The sequence below is a fragment of the Anolis sagrei genome, chromosome 4 (assembly GCF_037176765.1).
Source record: "Anolis sagrei isolate rAnoSag1 chromosome 4, rAnoSag1.mat, whole genome shotgun sequence".
In the NCBI taxonomy this organism is placed as follows: Eukaryota; Metazoa; Chordata; class Lepidosauria; order Squamata; family Dactyloidae; genus Anolis; species Anolis sagrei.
The window spans coordinates 180,041,361-180,062,564 of NC_090024.1; the positions used below are offsets into that span (position 1 = coordinate 180,041,361).

The following is a 21,204-nucleotide window of genomic DNA, read 5'->3' on the forward strand; positions in this document are numbered from 1 at the left end:
GAGAAACATATTTATCTTCCATGTTCAGAAGATGCTAGTCTGCTATGACACTGTCCACATAAAATGCCTGGCATACGTCACAAAAATGTCATTGTTGACATTCTACCATTAATAAATGGGTTTCATTGGTCCATCTATAAATACCTATAACCCAAACAAACTGTATGCCTTGGCCTTTTCTTACTTTCCAGACTCTGCCCATATTTGGAAAAAGGTGTGTGTTTGCTTGCCATTGTTGCATCCTAGCCTCCATACAATGATTGTGCAAAATACTTGCAAAAGGAACAATAGCAAAAAAAAATTAAGTCTAGTTGTGTCTGACTCGGGGGATTGGTGCTCATCTCCATTTCTAAGCTGAAGAGTCAGCGTTGTCAATAGATGCCTCTAAGGTAATGTAGCCAGCATGACTGCATGGAGCGCCGTTACCTTTCCACCAGAGCGGTACGTATTTATCTACTCAAATTTGCATGTTTTCGAACTGCTAGGTTGGCAGAAGCTGGGACTAACAGTGGGAGCTCAACCTGCTTCCCGGATTTGAACTGGTGTCCAAGTTCAGCAGCTCTGCGGTTTAACCCACTGCGCCACCAGGGGTTCCTCAGCCCATGCTTACCACTGCTTGAAAAATCCCCATATAATTATATTTAATTGCAGCCTTTTAACCATAACCTGCTGTATAAAGGTTTGATTTTAATTTTTAAAACCAATGAAAGGTATTTTCTTGGGGAGATTAATAAGGTCAAAAATAGGAACAGCATTTTAATTAAAGATTAATTTAAGCAGATATTGTCTCCTATATCAAAGTCCGCTGAGCATTCGCCCAGCCTAGCATCCTTTAAAAAGGAGAGCTGTGTACAGTTTGCTGACTACATCGTTTCTTTTAAAATGGCTTAGCCAACTTTTCTGAAAGATAAAAGGTCATATAAAAATTTATTTTATAGAACCCTTGATAATATAAAGTAATACAAAACAAATACAGGTATAAAAAATAAAATACTATGATAGCAGGGAAAAGGTCAGAGTTTCATACATCTTTACAGTGCAAATTTTACTTAATACACAGAGAGAGCCCTGAATAAGCACTACTGACATGCCCTCTTGGGGGACCCAGCAATATGTGTACCATCAGTGCTAAATAAAAATCGTGGCTCCCTGGCACTTTTCTGCACAACTGCAGCTTGACAGCAAGAGAACATTTGTTTTTCACCCAACATACTCCAGGATATGCCTAAAAGATATTGCCTGGTCTACTCTATAGCATTTATTTATTTTTAATTCATCTATTTTAGTTCATTTGTATCATCCCTCTCTCCAGGAATTGAATCCATATATTTATCACTTTTGTTGCATCTCTTTTTTTCCGAAAACAGAGAAAGAAGCCCTCATTATTCTCAGGATTATTTTTTTTTCAATGGAAAAGTTACATTTTTATAAAGCCTGTATATACTTGTGTATAAGTCTAGAAATTTTAGTTAGAAAATATAACCCAAAAAACTTGAGTCAATATATCCACAAGTCAATGACCTTATCTACTATCAAAAGAGGTCTAGCCCTTTCCCCGAGTAGCATGGCAAAGGCGCGAACTTGGTGGGAGAAATTAAAAGATGCACCGCCCTGAGTCCCCCACCCCTGGGGGTTGAGAAAGGTGGGGTACAAATACTGAAGTAAATAAATAACTTCAGATATCTAAACCATGATGCTGCATATGGCATCTCTGAATGCCTGGGCGGGGACATGGTGGTAGACAAGGGTGGCTGTCCCAGGCACTCTCCCCTCTCTGTGGATGGACCCTCGACCTATCCATGAGTCATATCAGAATCCATAATTTCAGTCCCCAAACTTGCCCTTTACATGAAACTGCCTTGTACATGAATACATACACTAGTTCCCATTTGCACTGTCACTTTGAAGAGATGGCTGAAGAGTCAATTTCAACATGGAGAAGCCTATCTGGATAGAAATGTCCATTCTGTTTGAACCTCCATCCTAACTGAAACAGACAAGGGACCCTTCCACACAACCCTATATCCCAGAATATCAAGGCAGAAAATCTCACATTATCTGAGTGTGGACCCAGGGCCCATCCACACAGCCGTATAACCCAGAATGTCAAGGCAGAAAATCCCACAAGATCTGCATTGAACTGGGATATCGGAGTCCACACTACCAAATATGCCAGTTCAAAGCAGATAATGTGGGATTTTTATATAGCTGTGTAGATGGGGACTCAGATAACCCAGCTCAAAGCAGATAATGTGGGATTTTGTGCCTAGATATTCTGGGATATAGGGCTGGGTGGAAGGGCCCAAGAAAAAGACAAGTGCAGGAGAAGCAGCATCCCTCCACAATGAGCCAGGAGTCAATGGAGTTCCTCACAACCTCTCTTATTCAAGCACATTGGGGCATTTTTATTCCCTTTAGTAACCGGAAACCTGATCTATGGAGGTCATCAGCTGTGGGTCTGGATTAACGCAGCTGCTCAGTTTCTACTGAGGTAAGGAGAACTCAAGCATACATGCAAGCCATATAGATGTTTGATTTCTAATTTGCAAGGAAAATAGTTGCAAGTCTCTGTCTGGCCTTATTAAAATATAGCACAACTCATGCTGCTGAACAAAGAAAGGAGTGGATGATTGTTTTTGATCATTTTCATAGACAGGCTTTATAATCAATTATTACTGAAAGAGCTCGCTGAATGTGCATCTTTAGAGCAAAAAAGATGCATGCAAGACAAAGCCTGCTCATGTTTTCATAACATAGTTGTGTATCTTTTGTTCTTTGCAGCTATAAACCGATACATGTTTAAAAGCTAGTTTAGCATGATGCAACTTCTCTCAATTCAGTGTTCATCACTGTCAAGGGATCTGATGCACTTCCAAATGCATTTAGGGCATCTGGCTTCATGGAGGAAAAAAACATTATGAAAACCTATCCCCATTAAGTAGAGGTGTATAGGATGATCCTTCCCCATAAAGCTGTATGAAAAAGGTATTGTTTTCAGACTGATCCAGCAATGTATTTTTTCTCTCAAAACCGGACATTATCTGAGTTTCTATGGTTAAGTCCCACGGAACTGAGTACACCTCTAGAATTTTTTTTAAAAAAAAATACCAATAGTCAACTCCAATTTATTTTCTAATTGCAAAAAAGCCGCTTCCCCAAGTTTAAAACATCTTGGGAGGTTAAACATGGCAACAACCACTTTGGTCCCTTAAGGTTACATGTAGTCTTTTACTGGGATTTAAGATTGGATTGCGAAACCTTTTTTGGTCCCATGGGAGGCCAACACCTCCAACTACAACTCATCAAAGCAGTTGCCCTTCCATGTTGTATGATATGATGATGATTATTATAATTTTATTTATTACCCGCCTCTCCTAACTGGTACTCTGAGGGCCTGTCCAGACAGGACCTTCTTTGCGGGAATTCTGCACCTTCTTGGAAACCGCTGGATAAATCCACTATTTCCGGTTCTGGACTGCTGAATACTGCAGTCCAGACAGTATTCTCACAGTTTACTGGGGTAAATAAGCCCGATAAACTGTGGGAATACCCACCCCCTCCCCCCAAGCCCCCTTAGGAAACTAATAAAAACTTATGTGTCCTCCATTAGAAGCCTCAGCCTGCTCTCCCGGCACGTAGAAATGATGCACCAGGAGAGCGGGCCAAGGAAAATCGCTTCTCCCCCCCCCCCCCACTCTCCTGGCACGTCATTTCTACGTGCCGAGAGAGCCAGCTGAGGCTTCTAATGGAGGACACGTAAGTTTTAATTAGTTTTCTAAGGGGTGTGGGGGCTTGGAGGAGGGGGTAGGGCCTCAACACGTTATCTCGGGCTAGTCCAGAGAGAACGTGTAGACACCCATCCCATAAAGTGCATGCTTTCTGGGGTGGGTATGGACAGGCCCCCAGAAATGTCCGTATTATTTTAGCGCAGATGCTTCTGGGATCAAGGCCTGTTTGGATCCTGCCTGAAAGAATATCAAAAACAATTGCTCACAGAACTGAAATGCTGGCTTAGCTGACAGCAATAGCTCACACGGGACCTAAGGGAGGTGGCACTGTTTACTGTAGACATGGATAAAGTACAAAGGCAGCAGTGCTAGAAGGACAGAGCCTTTTTCCTCTATACAATTTTTCCCCTGACCTTTTTTCTCCAAATGATGATTATGGTAGTTCAAGAAGGAAGGGCCTACTTTGGTTGCACACTTACCCTCCACTGGAATACATGTAAGTAAGGAAATGTCCCACAAAATAAAAAGCACATCTTTACATCTATTTCACTTGATTTTATTTTACTTTTATTCTACTTTTTACATTATACAATTATACTGCAAAAATTCTACTTTTCATTTCTATGTGCTTCCAACCTGTGCATTTTTATTCATGCGTTTTATAAAGATGGGTTTGACGTTCTCCTGGATACATGAGAACAGAGTTCTTGAACGCTTCAAATCCGCAAGATTGGGTGAGCTCCCGTCTGTCAGCTCCAGCTTCCCATGCAGTGATGCAATGGGTTAAACCCTTGTGCTAGCAAAACTGCTGACAGAAAGGTCAGCAGTCTGAATCTGGGGAACAGGGTGAGCTCCTGTCTGTCAGCTCTAGCTTCTCATGCGGGGACATGAGAGAAACCTCCCACAGGATGGTAAAACACCCAGGCATCCCCTGTACAATGTCCTTGCAGCCGGCCAATTCTCTCACACCAGAAGCAACTTGTAGTATATTCTCAATCGCTTCTGACACAATTAAAAAAATTGATAGCTCTTTAAAAATGGCTTTGCCACAGCATTTGACAATGGATTTTGCACACAGAAATTCTCACTGGGGTCAGAAAATACTCACCCACCATTCAATCAAATCCAGAAAACAATCGTAATAAGTAAATCATATCAAAAGTAGCTAGCCATTCCAATATTTAAATTCTAGCATCACAAATTCAAAACTAAACCAAAAGGGCTCCAATATGTGCATATCAAAACCTTTATATGACATGCCCTTTTAGTCCTCTGATCACGACTATATGACAAGCAAGTTGTATTTTTTAAATTATAACTGAAGAGAAGCAAATTCATAAATGAGATGTTCATTTTTGTTAACTGCAGTTCCATTAAACATCTCTCTTTAAATATAACCTTATTTAAAACAAAATCTTATTTTAATTCAAATTAAGATGTTAAAAGCCCACACTTAACCTCTCAAAACTGAATCCATGACCCTTTTGCAAACACATTAGGAAAAATCAGTGTTTCTTCATAACAGAACAACCCGTAGAGAAAATATCTAATTTTTAAGGTCAATAAAATGAATATTAATGACTGTCAATCAAGCAGAATGGACATGTAGAGCATATTAACTTCACAGGAAAAGTGTAATGTCCTTGCAGTGCTCTCTCAAATATGTCAATGCAGCTTGAAGTTTAAGTGTGGCTAAATTGTGTCCTTATTGCCCATCTCTTAGAAAATCCCTTCTACCAGTCCTACTTCGAAAATGTTCTGGGAATTTACCGTTCAAGTGAAAGATCTGGTTTAGTGCATGCAAAGAGCCAAATAGAAACGGATTAATTTAAAAATTAGAGCAATGTATATGTCACAGCAACTGCAGCCTGCATCTGTGTAGCAACTTTACTATGAGATCTTGGAAGCTGTTTGTGGGACAAACAATGTAGCAGGACTACAGCAATGACCCCGCCTTATGTGTTTCAAATCACTCATGCTACATTTTGGCGATTAATTGTGTTAGTTACAATTTAACACCTCTGAAGGACCCCCCCAAACTGGGGAAGTCTTCACTGAGCATTATGGAAATATCACCACATGAATAATAATAATAACAATAACAATAATAACAACTTTATTTTTATACCCCGCCTCCATCTTCTCAAAGGGACTCGGGGTGGCTAACAAGGGACATGCCCAGCAATTGCAGATTAAAAACAAGCACAAAAATACAGTCAACATCTAAAAACAATGGAACATTATAATCAGACAAACATCATAAACCAATATCATGGTTGACAACAATAGTGCTATTCATGCATGATTGTGACATTACTCAACTCACCATTCTGTCTCATGACATCACATCTTAAACCTGACTACCTACCTGATCTCTTAGGACAAATCTACACAATCCACTTCTGTTGCTGTTGATTTGGATCAGCCCTGTGGCAGCTAAATGTTGCAAAGGACTGATTTGGGTTAACATGGAGTAAGGCCATCTTAATGTAGCCTTTCCCCAGGTTAACCTAAGTCGAGGGAAATCTCAAATCCTGGCCTAAACCAAACATAGTGTTGCAATAATCCCTACTTTCTTTATGGTGCTCTGGCTTACATTAGCCAGACCGCCGGTGCACAAAAGGGTGAGATGGATAGCTTTCCTGTTTTCAGAGAGTGTTAACAATAATGAGTCACATTTATATACAAGACAAAAGTTTCAACAATGTTTCCTTGCAGTATATTTTGAGTAAAAAAGTCCCTCACTGAAACTACTTAAACATAAGCATGTTTCTCTGGGCATTGGGACGTGCAGTTCCAAAACAAGGAACACATCTAGCTGAACCAAGCAAGACTGTAGAGAATTCAGGCATCAATTGTAAACACTTACAAGTAGTGAAGTCCACTAACAATCAATGGCACTTATTTTAGAGTAACCTTGATATAGATTAGGATTTTTAGGAGCAATTCACAAACCCCTTAGCAATGTATAAGAACTCTTTTGTTTGTCAATGGGAAGGAATATCAACAAGCAGTTATTGCATTTTTCCCAGGAGCGAGGGACCCATTTCCTCCTTCTTAGCTTAACTTTCCACTGTTTTGATAAATTTAGCAAAGTTCTGCGTGCATCTTTCTCCTTTGATTTTTTTAAATCTTCATTTTTGACATATATTAGCTTTAAGGATAGGGTTTAACATGTCTCATATCTGAGAAGGGAACCTATAAACTTCAAGTAGTTCTGCACTTAATTCTTGGTGTTTTAGCTTACTATTAACTATATTCATATTTGGTCAAAACTATCCAATGGAATTTACTTCCAGGTAAGCATACACAGGACTACAGTAGTTGAATGGTTATATAGCTAATTATAGTTGGCCAGAGACATCTTGAATTAGATCCCATTGAAAACTGGCAGAAGTAAGCCAATATTATCCAATACATTTATATGTACAAAGAAATCTCTGAGTTCAATGGGACTTACTCCCAATAAAGTGGTATACATTTCCCACTTGGATCCAACTGAATATATTGAATTCTTCTTCACTGCTAAAAGTAGTATCTCCTTTTGTGCTGTGACTTTAGTTTCAGCACTATATAATTCTCTGTAAGAGCAACGTGGCAAGATGCATCGCTCAGATTTTCTAGTGATATGTTCTACATTATACGTTTGATGTTCTTGGTTATACATGTAAAAATATTATGATTCCTTGGCTGAAACAGTCCTGTGATCACAAAAAAACAACACAAGCTCCCATTAAAAGCACTTGCTTTTGAGTATACAAGCATGAAAACTCAAACACAAACTAGCCATAATTATGTACAAACAAGCAACGGATGTTTTTTTTAATTATTGATACGTTAACTAGCAATAATCAAGGTTTCTTAAGACATAGATGCATATTAATATGAATACAATGTGTTACAAATTAATCCCTGCTTTTGTAATGTTTGGAGAGAGGGATTTCTTATAGAGAGCATGTTTGAGGATCAGTCCCATTTCTTTAAGCTTTTAGAAATTGTCCAGTAATTTTGAAACATTACTCCTGTTACCATGCAGTGCTAGGCACATATTATATTGTGAACAGCAGTCTATTAAAAACGCAAAAATATTTGTGTCTAGAAGTTTTTAAACCTGAAAAATTAATTTATGACCCTGCTGAGATTAGGCTTAAGCTGTGTTTAAATTTTATGAAGCCTGAAGGAATTATTAAATGACCACATATATTCTCCATATTTCCAGAATAGCAAACACTAAATGGTGAAATATAAAACCTTTTGTCCAGCCCGCCTCTAATGTTTTTGATAGCTTCAGAATAAATATTTTCTTGCTTGTTTTTACAAACAGCATTGGAGACTCTGAAACAGTACTAAATTTGCATGATCAAAGAGCACCTTAACTGAATAACATCATAATAAGAACATACAGAAATGCAGACCTGCAGGTGGCCTTTATTGTAAATTAATAACATTTTTTTGTGACCATTTGATTCCCCCCCCTTAACTATAAAGACTCTTATATGCACACCAGTATCAAAGTTCCCATTTCAATGCAAATGCTTCCAAGATCAACAAACCACTTTGTTGGTTAGGCTTATACTACCTTAAGCATTAATGGATGTGGTTACTAGTACAGATATGGAAAGCATTATGCCTGCCATCTGGGCAAGATAAACATTTATCACTTTCACAGCATTTTGTTTTATTTAAATTCTCTTTCAGCTTCTCTCTAGGAAGAGGCTTACAGCATTATGCAAATGTTCACCAGCGCCTTCCCTTGTTAAATAAGCAACCTTTCATCTCATTCCCCCAAACTGCTATGTATTTATCGATAGCGTGCAAACTTTAACAGGAGTGGAAGAGAGACTCCACAGAAGTTGATAACCTTCCTTTATTGTTATTCACTGTACAGGCTACCAGCTCTGTGTTGCAAACATTAACATAATAAAACAGTTTAGCAATGAGAACTTAACAAATTTACCTAGCATCAGTTTCCAGTCAGAGTTTGTATTTTGGGGACAACTGTTTTGAATGAAGGCTAAAGCCACATTTAAAGAAGAGAGTCCAGGAGACCAGTTCAGCCAACCATAGCTCCAGGGACATATGCGTTTTCATGGCACCTACTTAAGCATGACAAGGCCTACATAAATACTCTGAAAGTGCAAATTGTTGGATTAATATTACAGCTTTACAAAACTGCTAGTTTCCTTCCTTTTCTTTCACCAAAAAAATCTCTCTTTTGTTATTTAAAAATGCAGTATTTACTTTCTCCATTGATATTGTAATAATAAGCATCTTTAGAGCAGACTTTCCAACTGCTGCAGGAAATACTAACAATAAAATAGAAAACAAGTTACTGTACTTTGCAGTTTCCTAAGGCAAGAAATATAAGCAGTTATGTCTCTGAAAATTACTAATGCATAACTTTATGAGTAACTTTTTTTTCGTGTCAGGAGCAACTTGAGAAACTGCAAGTTGCTTCTGGTGTGAGATAATTGGCCATCTGCAAGGATGTTGCCCAGGGGGACGGCGCCCAGATGTTTTGATGTTTTACCATCCTTGTGGAAGGCTTCACCCATGTCCGCCCATGGGGAGCTAGAGCTGATAGAGGGAGCTCATCTGTACTCTCCCTGGATTTGAACCTGCAACCTGTTGGTCTTCAGTCCTGCCGCCACAAGGGTTTAACCCATTGTGCCCCTAGGAGCTCCACATTATGATTATTATGATTATTATGATTATTATGTCTTTGAAAAAAAAAACAAGGTCCTAATGAAGTCACAGTAGAGAACAAGTTCTGAGATTTGCAGTCACAACATCCACATACGACTGAGTCACCAACAGCAAAATCTACTGCCAATTTCATGCCTGTTTGGATAAGAAGTTTAATCACACATTTTTTCCCTACTGAAATGCAAATCTAATTGAAATGCTCCATAATGTAAGGGTAGCAATCTCTGTGGTCAATTAAATGTTTCATTCCGATTCCTTAGAGCTAGAGTTCTTGTTATAACGTTGTTTCATGTCACCTTTTCTGTTCTTAAGTATCTTAAAGATGGCTCTGGAAAAAATTAATGTATGAAAATCCAGGTAGCCAAAGCCTTAATGAGGAAAAACATATCAATTTGTCACAGTCGAAAAATAATAACCATTCAAGGTGGATTTTATTGTTTATGTTGTTAAAGGGCACTATGGTTTTTTACAAAGTCTAAGTATCCACTCTAAATGACTACTGGGTTTTATAATAATAATAATAATAATAATAATAATAATAATAATAGAATTGAAAGATCCAATTGCAAAGACTCTGGCACAAGCCAGTCAAGGTGGTCCCAGTGCTGATCAGCACACTGGGTGCAGTGCCTAAAGACCTTGGCTTGCACTTAAAAACAATCAGCGCTGACAAAATTACCAAAAGGTCACCCTATTTGGATCTGCACGCACTATTCACCAATACATCACACAGTCCTGGACACTTGGGAAGTGTCCGACATGTGATTGAATACAAAAGCCAGCATAGTGATCTTGTTTGCTGTCTACTAATCTTGTTGTGTATCAAATAATAATAACAACAAATCTTTATTTATATTCCGCCCTATGATATCATTGTTCTTTCTTTCTGTATTGAACTGGGAATCCCAGACTCTGCTTCTTATGCATGGCAATGGGCCTTGTCACAAAATGGATTTATATTTCACATTTGAAAAAAAAATTCCATCTCATCATCAATTTGAAAGAAGACCTCATTTCATTCATTTTCCCTAAGAATGTAAAACTGATTATTTTCATGCAATGGGTTAAAAAACAGGTTTCCAAGGAGAGCTGTCATGGGAGGAAACAACCTTTTTCACTAGGTCAGAAGTCTAGGACAAGGAAAGTAATAATAATAATGAACCCTTGTGTTGAATGTCAATGAAAGTCAAGAGCTTCGTTTTCATTTTCGGTTTCCAGCGCGATGGAGAAAATGCGACACACAGCAAGAAATGTGGAATGGAACAAAACTTCAAACATCCAGGCATGAGACAAAAGTTAAAACATTTCACGTCCCCTTCACTGTTTTGTTTCTCTGAAGTAATCCCTGGGCTGCATTAATTAGATTTGTAAGTATCTAGGCTGAAGACAGACAATGCCTTCAGACTCCAGTTTTCAAAAGCCAAGGAGCAAGAAGAATATATATAGTAGTTTATTCTAACCCAGTTTATCTGCATGTAGAGTTTTTGGATACTATAGGACAGGCATGAGCAAACTTGGACCCTCCAGGTGTTTTGGACTTCAACTCCCACCATTCCTAACAGCCTCAGGCCCCTTCCTTTTCCCCCTCAGCCACTCAAGCAGAAAAGGAAAGGGCCTGAGGCTGTTAGGAATGGTGGGAGTTGAAGTCCAAAACACTTGGAGGGCCTAAGTTTGCCCATGCCTCCTATAGGTACATGAAAGGGGATGGAGATGAGGGGCTTTGTAAGGGCTACTTCTGAATGCCAGGAAATGTAAACTGCACAGGATGAACATTTCTTATCTTGAGTTCCAAAATCTGAAATACTCCAACATCCACATTATCTACATAGGTAGCTGTGATAGTAACACCTTTGTCTTGTTGGTGGTTCAGGGTATAAAGCTTTGTTTCTTGCACAAAATTGTTTGTTGAAATATTGCATATTTTTATCAATAATTTTATTCAGGCAATATATATATATAGTGCATAGGAAACATAAATGAGTGTTGTGCATAGACTAGTGTCTAATCTCCATAACAACAATAATAATAATAATAATAATAATAATAATAATGGAGATTATGGAGATTATGGGGACTCGGGGTGGCTTACATGAGGCAAAGCCCAACAGTACAGCAAAGCAAATATACAACATAAAATACAAACAGTAAAATATAATCAATAATAATAATAATAATAATAATACAAAATAGTATAAATATACACACCAACTATAAGGTCACAGTAATTGGGCAGGGCGAGTTGCAAGGATTAAAAGTTTAAAACATTGGGTAAGCAGGCCATGTAGTATATGCCAGGGTGGGGGGCTTGCCTAATTTCTCTGGGGAGCATATCATTATATATGCCTATGCACTCCATGCAGTCATACTGGCCACATGACCTTGGAGGTGTCTATGGACAATGCCAGCTCTTTGCCTTAGAAATGGAGATGAGCACCAACCCCCAGAGTCGGACACAACTAGACTTAATGTCAGGGGAAAAGCTTTACTTATGTAAATACAGGTCGTCCAAAATAGCCCCCCTTCCAAAAAAATCCCAATACTGCTAAATTATTTCAGGCAAGTAAGGGGTACCCAATACGTATAAACAACATGGTGCAGAACATCATTAGTAGTCAGATAGGAGGCAGCTAGTGCATACCAGATGAAGTAGGCTATATTTCTGAGGAAAGCACTGGCCAACCCCGACCACCTTGAATATCCCTTGCCCAGTAAGTCCACAGGAAGGCACAAACACCATGGAAGTCATGGTGTGAAGAGCTGAGTGTGGGTTTTCTCCCTAAAGCCAGTGCTAGCAGCTGCCTCCTCCTTCTCCTCCTCTTGCAAACTTCCCCCCAGCCTCCCCTTCACAACATCCTCCTTTACAAAGAAAATGACAGGGAAGAGAGCTGCCTCTCTCTACTCAAGGCATCATCAGGAAGCCAGGCTCTGGCTGGTGAAAAAGGACCCCAAGGAAGAAGAAGAGCCCCCTCCGCCCTGGGGGAAAAATACTGTCAAACAGCAAACAGACCAGACAAAAGGCTGTGATCGTGGGGAGGAGGGGAGAAGCAGCAGCACATCAGGAGGAGGAGGAGAGATGAAGGGGAAAGAAGAGAGGGAAGACAGGAGAAGGAGTTGGAAAGGGAGAAAGAGGAGAATGCTTGGGCATGGAAGAGGAATGAGATATGAGAGTAAGAAAACCCAAAGGGGGTAGAAGAAGGAAGGAAGGAAGGAAGGAAGGAAGGAAGGAAGGAAGGAAGGAAGGAAAAGAGGGGAAAGAGGAGAAAGAGTTACAAAGAGGAAGAGGAGAATGTGTTTTCTAAGGCTTTCATGGCCAGAATCACTCGGTTGCTGTGAGTTTTCTGGGTTATCCAGCCATGTTCCAGAAGCATTCTCTCCTGATGTTTTGCCCCACATCTATAACAAACATCCTCAGAGGTTGAGGGATCTGGTGGAAACTAGGTAAGTGGGGTTTATATATCTGTGGAATGTCCAGGCTGGAAGAAAAAACTCATTGTCTGCTTGAGGCAAATCTGAACGTTGCAATTGGCCACCTTGCTTAGCATTTAATGGCCTTGCAGCTTCAAAGCCTGGCTGGTTGCTGCCTGGGTCCTTTGTTGGGAGATATATAAACCTCACTTGCCTAGTTTCCAACAGACCCCTCAACCTCTGAGGATGCCTGCCAGAGATGTGGGTGAAAATGATTCTGGAACATGACTATACAGCCTGGAAAACTCACAGCAATCCAGAAGAGGAGAACATTTGGAGAAGGGGGAAAAGGAATTGGATTTTTAGAGGGAAAAAAATGCAGCCCAAAAGGGGCAGGGAAGAAATCTGCAAAGGAAGGGAAAGGAGAAAAGAGGTATGAGAAGCTAGCCCTCCAGCCTCCCAGGTCGCCCACTCACCCCACTTTGGCAGCATGGTTTTGGAAAGGAGGGGAACAAGAGGAATGAGACTTGGCAGAAAGTGTGGGAAGAAGAGGAAAGGAAATAAAAGGAGATGAAGACCTGAAGGAAGAAAAGAGAAATGGGAAAAAGGAAGAAGGAAGGGGGCAGTTGGAAAAGAGAAAAGTGGAGCAAAAGAATGGGATTTGACAGGAAGGAAAGTGCAGCCCCAAAGGGGACAGAGAGAAAAGACGCGTAGGAAGGCAGTCCATGAGGGAAGAAAAGAGGAGGAAAAGGGAGGGAGGGAAAGATGGAAGGAGAGCGCAGCCCAAAGGGGAAAGGAAGGAAGAAAGGGCAGAAGAGGGTCGTGAGATGAGAAAGAAAGAAGGGGGAGTTGGAAAGGGGGGGAGCATTTGGAGAAGAGGGAAGGCGAGAAGAATTAGATTTGACAGAGAGGGAAGCGCAGCTTGAAGGGGATGGGGAAGAAGTATAGGAAGAGGAAGGAGGGAGGGAAGGGAGGAAGGAAGCGACCCACAAGAGGGCCCTCTCTTCCTCCCTCTCATTCACCGACTTGCAGGACCTCCTCAGTGAGGAGGAAAGAGGGAGGGAAGGAAGGAAGGAAGGAAGGAAGGAAGGAAGGAAGGAAAGTGCAGCCCAAAGGAGACAAGGAAAGAAAGAAGAAAGGGTGAGGTGAGAAAAGGGAAGAGTATTTGGAGAAGAGGGAAAGCCAGAAGAATGAGATTGCACAGAGAGGGAAGTGCAGAGTGAAAGGGACTGGATGAAGGGGAAGATAAAGAAGGAAGGAAGGAAGGAATGTGCAGCCCAAAGGAGACAAGGAACTAAAGAAGGAAGGACAGAAGAGGGTCGTGAGGTGAGAAAAAGGAAGCGAGACGGAGGGGGAGTTGGAAAGGGGGAGAGTATTTGTTGAAGAGGGAAGGCGGAAGAATGAGATTTGAGGTGACCCACAAGAGGGGGAGCCCAGGATCCTTCCTTTCTTCCTTCCTTCCTCCCTCCCTCCCACTCATCGACTTGTAGGACTTCCTCAGTGGGGAGGGAAAAGGGAAGAAAAGAAAGAAAGCACAGCCCAAAGGAGAAGGAAAGAAGGAAAGGCAGATGAGAGTCGTGAGGTGAGAAAAAAGGAAAAGAGATGGGGGGGGGGGGAAGAGATGGAAAGGGGAAGAGTGAGATTTGACTGAGAGGGAACTGCAGGTGAAGGGGAAGAAGGGGAAGAGAAAGGGGTGGTTGGAAAGGTGGAAAGTATTTGGAGAAGAGGGAAGGCGAGAAGAATGAAATTTGACAGAGAAGGAAGCGCAGCGAGAAGAGGACGGGGAAGAAGTAGAGGAAGAGGAAAGGAGGGAGGGAGGGAGAAAGGAAGGGACCCACAAGAGGGGGAAGCCCAGGGTCCCCCTTCTCTCTCTCTCTCTCCCTCCCTCTCACTCACAAACTTGCAGGACGGGGAAGAAGTATAGGAAGAGGAAGGAGGGAAGGAAGAGAGAGAAGCAAGGCAGGAAGGGGTGACCCACAAAAGGGGAGAGCTCACGGCCCACCCTCTCACTCACCGACTTGCAGGACGTTCTCCACGGCGCCGGCCTCCAGGAGCCGTATCCCCCTTCGGAAGGGCAGCCCCTCGGCGGGGAGGGCGGGGGCGGCGGGCCCGGGGGCCTGGGCGGCGGCGGGCGGGGGCGCTGCGGGTGCGGCGGGCGGGGAGGGGGCGGCGGTTCCTCCGTTTCCCGCGGCGGCGCCCCCTTCTTCGGCGGCGCCCCCGGCCCCGTTGGCGCCCCCCGCCCCTGCCGCCGCGCCGTTGGCGCCCCCCGCCGCCCCGGGCCGCCCAGCTTGGAAGCTGGAGTACATGCAGATCTCCCTCTCGCTGCGGGGGAAGCTCCAGTAGACGATGCGGCGCTGGACGGGCTCCGGGATGCGCTGGAAGCGGCCCTCGACCCGCTCGAAGGCCCAGCTGCCGGCCACCCGCTTGGCCGCCGCGTCCAGCAGGGACTCGGGCTGCAGGAGGGGCCGCGAGGGGGCCGGGTGGGCGGCGGAGGACGGGGGAGGCCGGGTGGGGGCCGTGGCCTGGACCGCCGCCTGCGCCGCCGCCGCCGCCTCTGCCACCAGGAGCGCCACCCCGCGGGAGCAGAGGCGCTTCGGCCCCGGAGAGCCCCCCGCCGAGGGCAGCGGCGGCCGGAGCAGCTCCTCGCCTTCGCCTCCCTCCGCCATGGCTGCTGCTGCTGCTACTGCTGCCGCTGCTGCGCCCGACCCACTGCGCCCCAGACGGAGCCCGGCAGGGAGGGAGGGAGGGAGAGGGGGGAGGAGGAGGAGACTGCGGCGGAGGAAGAGGAGGAGGAGGAGGCGCCCCAGAGACCCCCCCGCCCCCTCGCACGAGGAGGAAGGGGTCACGTGGGCGCCTGCGCGCTCATTCGAGGGGGGCCTCACTCCCCCTCCCCCCTTCCTGCCCTCCTTCCTCTGGGATCCCACCTTGGACGGGGTTCAGGCCACCAGGAAAGGCTTTCTCTATCCCGCCAGCACTGTTATCAGGAAAAAGGTGGGAGACAAATGAATACAATGATTGTTTTTGTGTGTCAGGAACGACTTGAAAGGCTGCAAGTCGCTTCTGGTGTGACAGAATTGGCCGTCTGCAAGGACGTTACCCAGGGGACGAACGCCCGGATGTTTTGGATGTTTTACCATCCTTGTGGGAGGCGCCTCTCATGTCACTGCATGGGGAGCTGGAGCTGACAGAGGGAGCTCACCCGCACCCTCCTTGGATTCGAACTTCCGACCTGTCAGTCTTCAGTCCTGCCAGCACAAGGGTTTAACCCATTGTGTCACTGGGAACTCCACATTATGAATGATACTATAATTATAATAATTATTATTCATGCCAGGAGAGACTTGAGAAACTTCAAGTCGCTTCTGGTGTGAGAGAATTGGCCATCTTCAAGGACGTCGCCTAGGGACAGCCGGATGTTTTGGATGTTTTACCATGCTTGTAGGATGCATCTCTCATGTCCCTGTGTGGGGAGCTGGAGCTGACAGAGGGAGCTCACCCGTGCTCTCCCCAGATTTGAACTGGCAACCTTCAGGTCAGCAAGCCAACCTGTCAGCTCCAGCTCCCCATGCGGGGACATGAGAGAAGCCTCCCACAAGCATGATAAAATATCAAAACATCTGGGTGTTCTCTGAGCAACGTCCTTGCAGACGGCCAATTCTCTCACACCAGAAGCGACTTGCAGTTTCTCAAGTCACTCCTGACACACAAAAAAGTTCTCAGTATTGAAAAGATAGAGGAGTCAGAGGAGAAACAATAATAATACACATGGAACACTTCTTCCCCCAAAACACTGCACCTGTCCCTCTGAAATCTTGCAGCTTTTTCCTTTAGTTCCACTATGTCTCACTTTCATAAGGATTCCCAGTCACACACACACACAAAGGGAGATAACAGCACATTATTTTGGAACCTGCAAAGGCACAAAACTCATGCCCATATTTATCCTGAAATTTCACATGAAATAACACGGAAAATAACAACTACTTCTCACTTTTAATCCAGTTCTGCAAAGAAAGAGATAGATCATTGACTAGTCTGTTCGTTGCAGATTTTAAAAGCGTGGAGCACCAAGGAAAGGTCACCCATTTGCATGAAATTTGTTAGGCATCATCTTTTGATAAGGAGCTACTATGCCTCCAGACTTCTGGCATGAAGATAATGATATCTGAATTGAAATTCAAATTGAAATGCAAAATCAGGTGACCTTCTGTTGGGTAGCAACCTTCCACAAGCCTCCTATACTAGTTTTTTGTTATGTATATAATTGTGATTGCTTTCTATATTAGATCTATATGAGTTAGTACACGGTTTCCCCTTAACTCTATGTTGTTGAGGTTGTGGGAGGGATTGGGTGACCAGATCTGGGACTATTCAGACGGAGACTCTTATTTTAGAAACCAGTTTGCATCAGAAGCAGAACACTTTAGAAGTCAGTCTGTACAATATGCAGTTAGTAGTGTCAGTATGGTGCAGTGAGTAGTCAGTCTTTATTGAGTCAGTGCTCAGTAATGTATTAGACTGAAGAGAGCGTTAGTCTGTATCAGGCCCGTAGCCAGGATTTCGATTCCGTAGCTGAGTTTCGGGGGGGGGGGGGGGGGGGGCTGAGTCTGAGTGAAAGAGGGTCTACCCTAGCAAACCTTTTGTATCATTACCCCAATACCCCCATGCATATGGGATATATTGAGTATGGTGATCAGATCGTGATATAAATAAACATAACAGTTTAAATAATGCACCAGTAAGGCCTTTTCGCGAACCACCATGAGAATTTCGGGGGGGGGGGGCTGAAGCCCCTCAAGCCCCCCCCCCCCCCGGGCTACATGCCTGGTCTGTATGCAACAAAGAAGAGACCAAAACAGAATAGAGAACTTGCTGTTAAAACTCTCAACCAATAAGAAATGTACCTGTATTCTGAATACATGAAGTTTGTAAGTAAATCAACTATGTTACTTTTAACTTAAACTGCTTATTTTTGGTCTCTTGAGAGCATGATTTAAAAACCAATATATTTTATGGGAGAGTAGATTTGGGAGGTGGAGCAACTGAAATAACACTTATGAAGATCTGCTATATATATTTTTTGCATTGTTCCTAACAGTTCAGAGAGGTAACTTATGGAACTCTCTACCCAGTGACATTCAATTGGCCCCATCCCACTTGTCCTTTAGAATGAAACTCAAATCCTGGTTATGGGACCAAGCATTTGAACAGTAGAGGCAGCAATTTAGAATGAGACCCAATTTGTGTGAATGACAACGAACTGACCTGGGCTATGATTTCAAACCTGCATGGTATAAACAATGTTTTAGTAATTTTATTTTTAATTACTTTTATCATTTACTAGCCATCCCCTGCCACACGTTGCTGTGGCCCAGTCTGTGTATATGTGTTTTGTGTGTGTATACATGTGTATATGCATGTGTATATATTTGTGTATATGTGGTTTTGCGCATGCATTGTAATGTATTTTTTTGGCTTTTAAAGTCTCTTCCGCTGTGTTTTTCAGTGTTTTTATGAGTGATGGTCACTCATTGGCCCGTTAGGTGACCAAATGTGACCAAATTTGGTGCCAGTTCACCCAGTTTTTGAGTTATGCTAATCCCACAAACAAACAAACATATTTTATTTATATAGATTAATGTTGTTGGCATTGAATGAATGCCTGTTGTGAAGCCGGCTTGAGTCTCCCTACAGGGGTGAGGACAAAATACAAATATGTGAAATAAATAAATAACCAGGTATATCAGTCTAACAACTGAGAAGCCTAATTTGCCTTGTATGAATACTAATGGATAACTACCACTAAGAAGAAGATTCAGTCAAATGAGTATTTAGCTCTTCTCAGGAAGATCATATTTTACAAAAAGGTTATGATTATTCCAAAATAGTGTGGATGCTAATTAATCTCCAAAAAGGTAACATTTCCAAAAGGGTATGGAGATTTCTGGTTTCTCTAAAACAGTGGTTCCCAACCTTTTTTTTTATTTATTTGGACCAGAGACCACTTTGATCAGGGACTATTTGACCAGGGACCACTCTCCAACATTAGTACCAAAAGGGTTACAAATCGGTTTTTGGTCAACTTTAGATTCGGTTTGGGGTGCTAATTCAGAAAATGGCATTGAATAGACAACATCAGCTCTAGTTTCTGATACAGAACACATGCCATGGCCAGCAACAGGGAAGGAGTGGCAGACAGTGCAAAAGGGGTGGAAATAAAATAAAACAAACAAACAAATAAATAAAGAGGAAGGAGGCTTGAGGACCAGATTTTTGTCCTCACTGCCCACTGCTGGTCCGAGGCCCACAGGTTAAGAACCACTGCTCTAAAAGGTCACGCCTTTCCAAAATCTTCAAATTCACCCAGACCATTTGCAAGCTCTTTTGCCAATAGCTCTGAACCAAGTCTTCTGGTTGGGCTAGGTCAATAAAGCCATCAAGCTTCACAAAACCTTATTTTGTGGAAACTCACAAAGCAAGCAAACACAGCATCTGTCCTTAGTGCAAACATTTCCATAGATCGTCTACCTCGAGGTCCTTCAGGGTTGTCCCAGAAACATCCGCTTTGCCACAAAGGCTCCTGGGACCTGCAAAGATATCCTTTTTAAACAATCTTCAATTGGTTGTTTATAAGAAAGAATGCTGTGTAAAGATAAAATGAAAACTCACAATTTAGTCATGCCTAACTGAAAACTTTGTTCTTTTGTTGGATACGAAGTCCACTCCTTTATTTATTCAATTCCCAATAAGTTCAATAAGATATTCGCCCGAGTAAAAATACATAGTATTGCTGATGTTCACCAGAAATATATTTTATTTATTACATGGACTTTAGCCCACAAGTGGTCTACTTTCTGATGAAATGGGCTGGAGTACACAAAAGCTTATATTTCCCCACACTAGAGAGAATTAATCCACTTTAAATCCTGTTTTCTGCCTCCTGCAGAATTCTGGGATTTGTAGTTTTGTGATGCTGTTATAGGCGCCTCCCTAAACTACAAATCCCAGAATTCTGCAACCGGATTTAAAGTGGATTAATTTTCTAGTGCAGGGGTCCACAAACTTTTTAAACAGAGGGCCAGGTCATAGTCCCTCAAACTGTTGGAGGGTCAGATTATAATTTGAAAAAAAAAATGAATGAATTCCTATGCACAGTGCATGTGTCTTATTTGCAGTGCAAAAAACACTTTAGAACAATACAATAATTAAAATGAAGAACAATTTTAACAAATTTAAACTTATTAGTATTTCATTGGGAAGTGTGGGCCTGCTTTTGGCTGCTTAGATAGGATTGTTGTTGTTGTTGTGCGCTTTCAAGTAATTTCAGACTTAAATTGACCCTGAGCGAGGGCCAGGTAAATGACCTTGTAGGGCCGTATTCAGTCCCCGGGCCGTAGTTTGAGGACCCCTGCTCTAGTGTGATGAGGCCAAAAACATGTTTATCTTTCAGGTACAATTGGATTTTTGTTTTGTTTTGTGGCAACAGACCAAACATTGTCTCAAAAGAAAATGCATAGAGAACTAATTGCAGCCATTCTGTCTAATTTTCTATGCAGTTAGACATATTAGGCACTACAGAAACAGAATACTTTTTTACATTTGCAATTCTCCTTGGAGTTGGGGTTGCACAATATCTTTCACCTTGATAGAAAAGGCTTAAATCGTAGTACACTACCAGAAGGGAAGAAATGCATACAACAAATTGCATTCTAATTGTCAACCTTAGACTTATAGCTTTGATTTCAGCAAGTCCTTTAACTAGTTGGTCTATAAGCACTCATCATCCAAATATCATAATTGAAGACTAACTGAATCCATGAACTGATATGGCGATCTCCTACCCAACACTCTATGATCTCAGTCATGTTCTCCTCATCAGAATAGACAGTTATACAGAAACACTATTCACTGACTTGGAACAATGCAGAGGCATAAGAGCCCAGCACCAAATATAGAGAAAAACAGTAGGAGGTGGAGAAGAGATTGAATTGTGTAGTTTCATAACCACAAATTACCTCACAGGCAATATGTATATGAAATATCACATATGGGACTGAAATGGATACAGAGAAAACATCCCTGAGATGCGCATAAACCCCTAAGGATATATTTTAATATTATCAAGGGAGATATGCACAATGTTGCTTTACAACAAGATGTATAATTGTAACTTCTATGCAACTGCTAATAAAATGGAAAGCTACATTACCTCATTCTAATCTGACTGCCCATAGCTCACAAACTAGATCCCAAAATTTAATAATAATAATAATAATAATAATAATAATAATAATTTATTTATATTCCTAGAGGGACTCAGAGTGGATTACAATACACATATTGTATGAGGCAAACATTCAATGCC

General features: G+C 42.2%; 1 protein-coding gene across 2 annotated transcripts in view; it reads right to left on the minus strand.

Moving 5' to 3' along the window:
- The window catches only part of ZSWIM5 (zinc finger SWIM-type containing 5), a 149,692-nt gene extending 134,110 nt beyond the window's left edge, over positions 1-15,582 (minus strand). The window contains exon 1 of one of the 2 annotated variants that reach the window (XM_067467907.1): positions 14,854-15,582. In XM_067467907.1, the coding sequence (XP_067324008.1) occupies positions 14,854-15,505 (652 nt within the window). In that variant the 5' untranslated portion in view covers positions 15,506-15,582. Of the gene's footprint in view, positions 1-13,861; positions 13,869-14,853 lie in introns of those variants that run through there. The other variant, XM_060773403.2, reaches the window with a different exon arrangement.
- Positions 15,583-21,204: the final 5,622 nt, after the last annotated feature.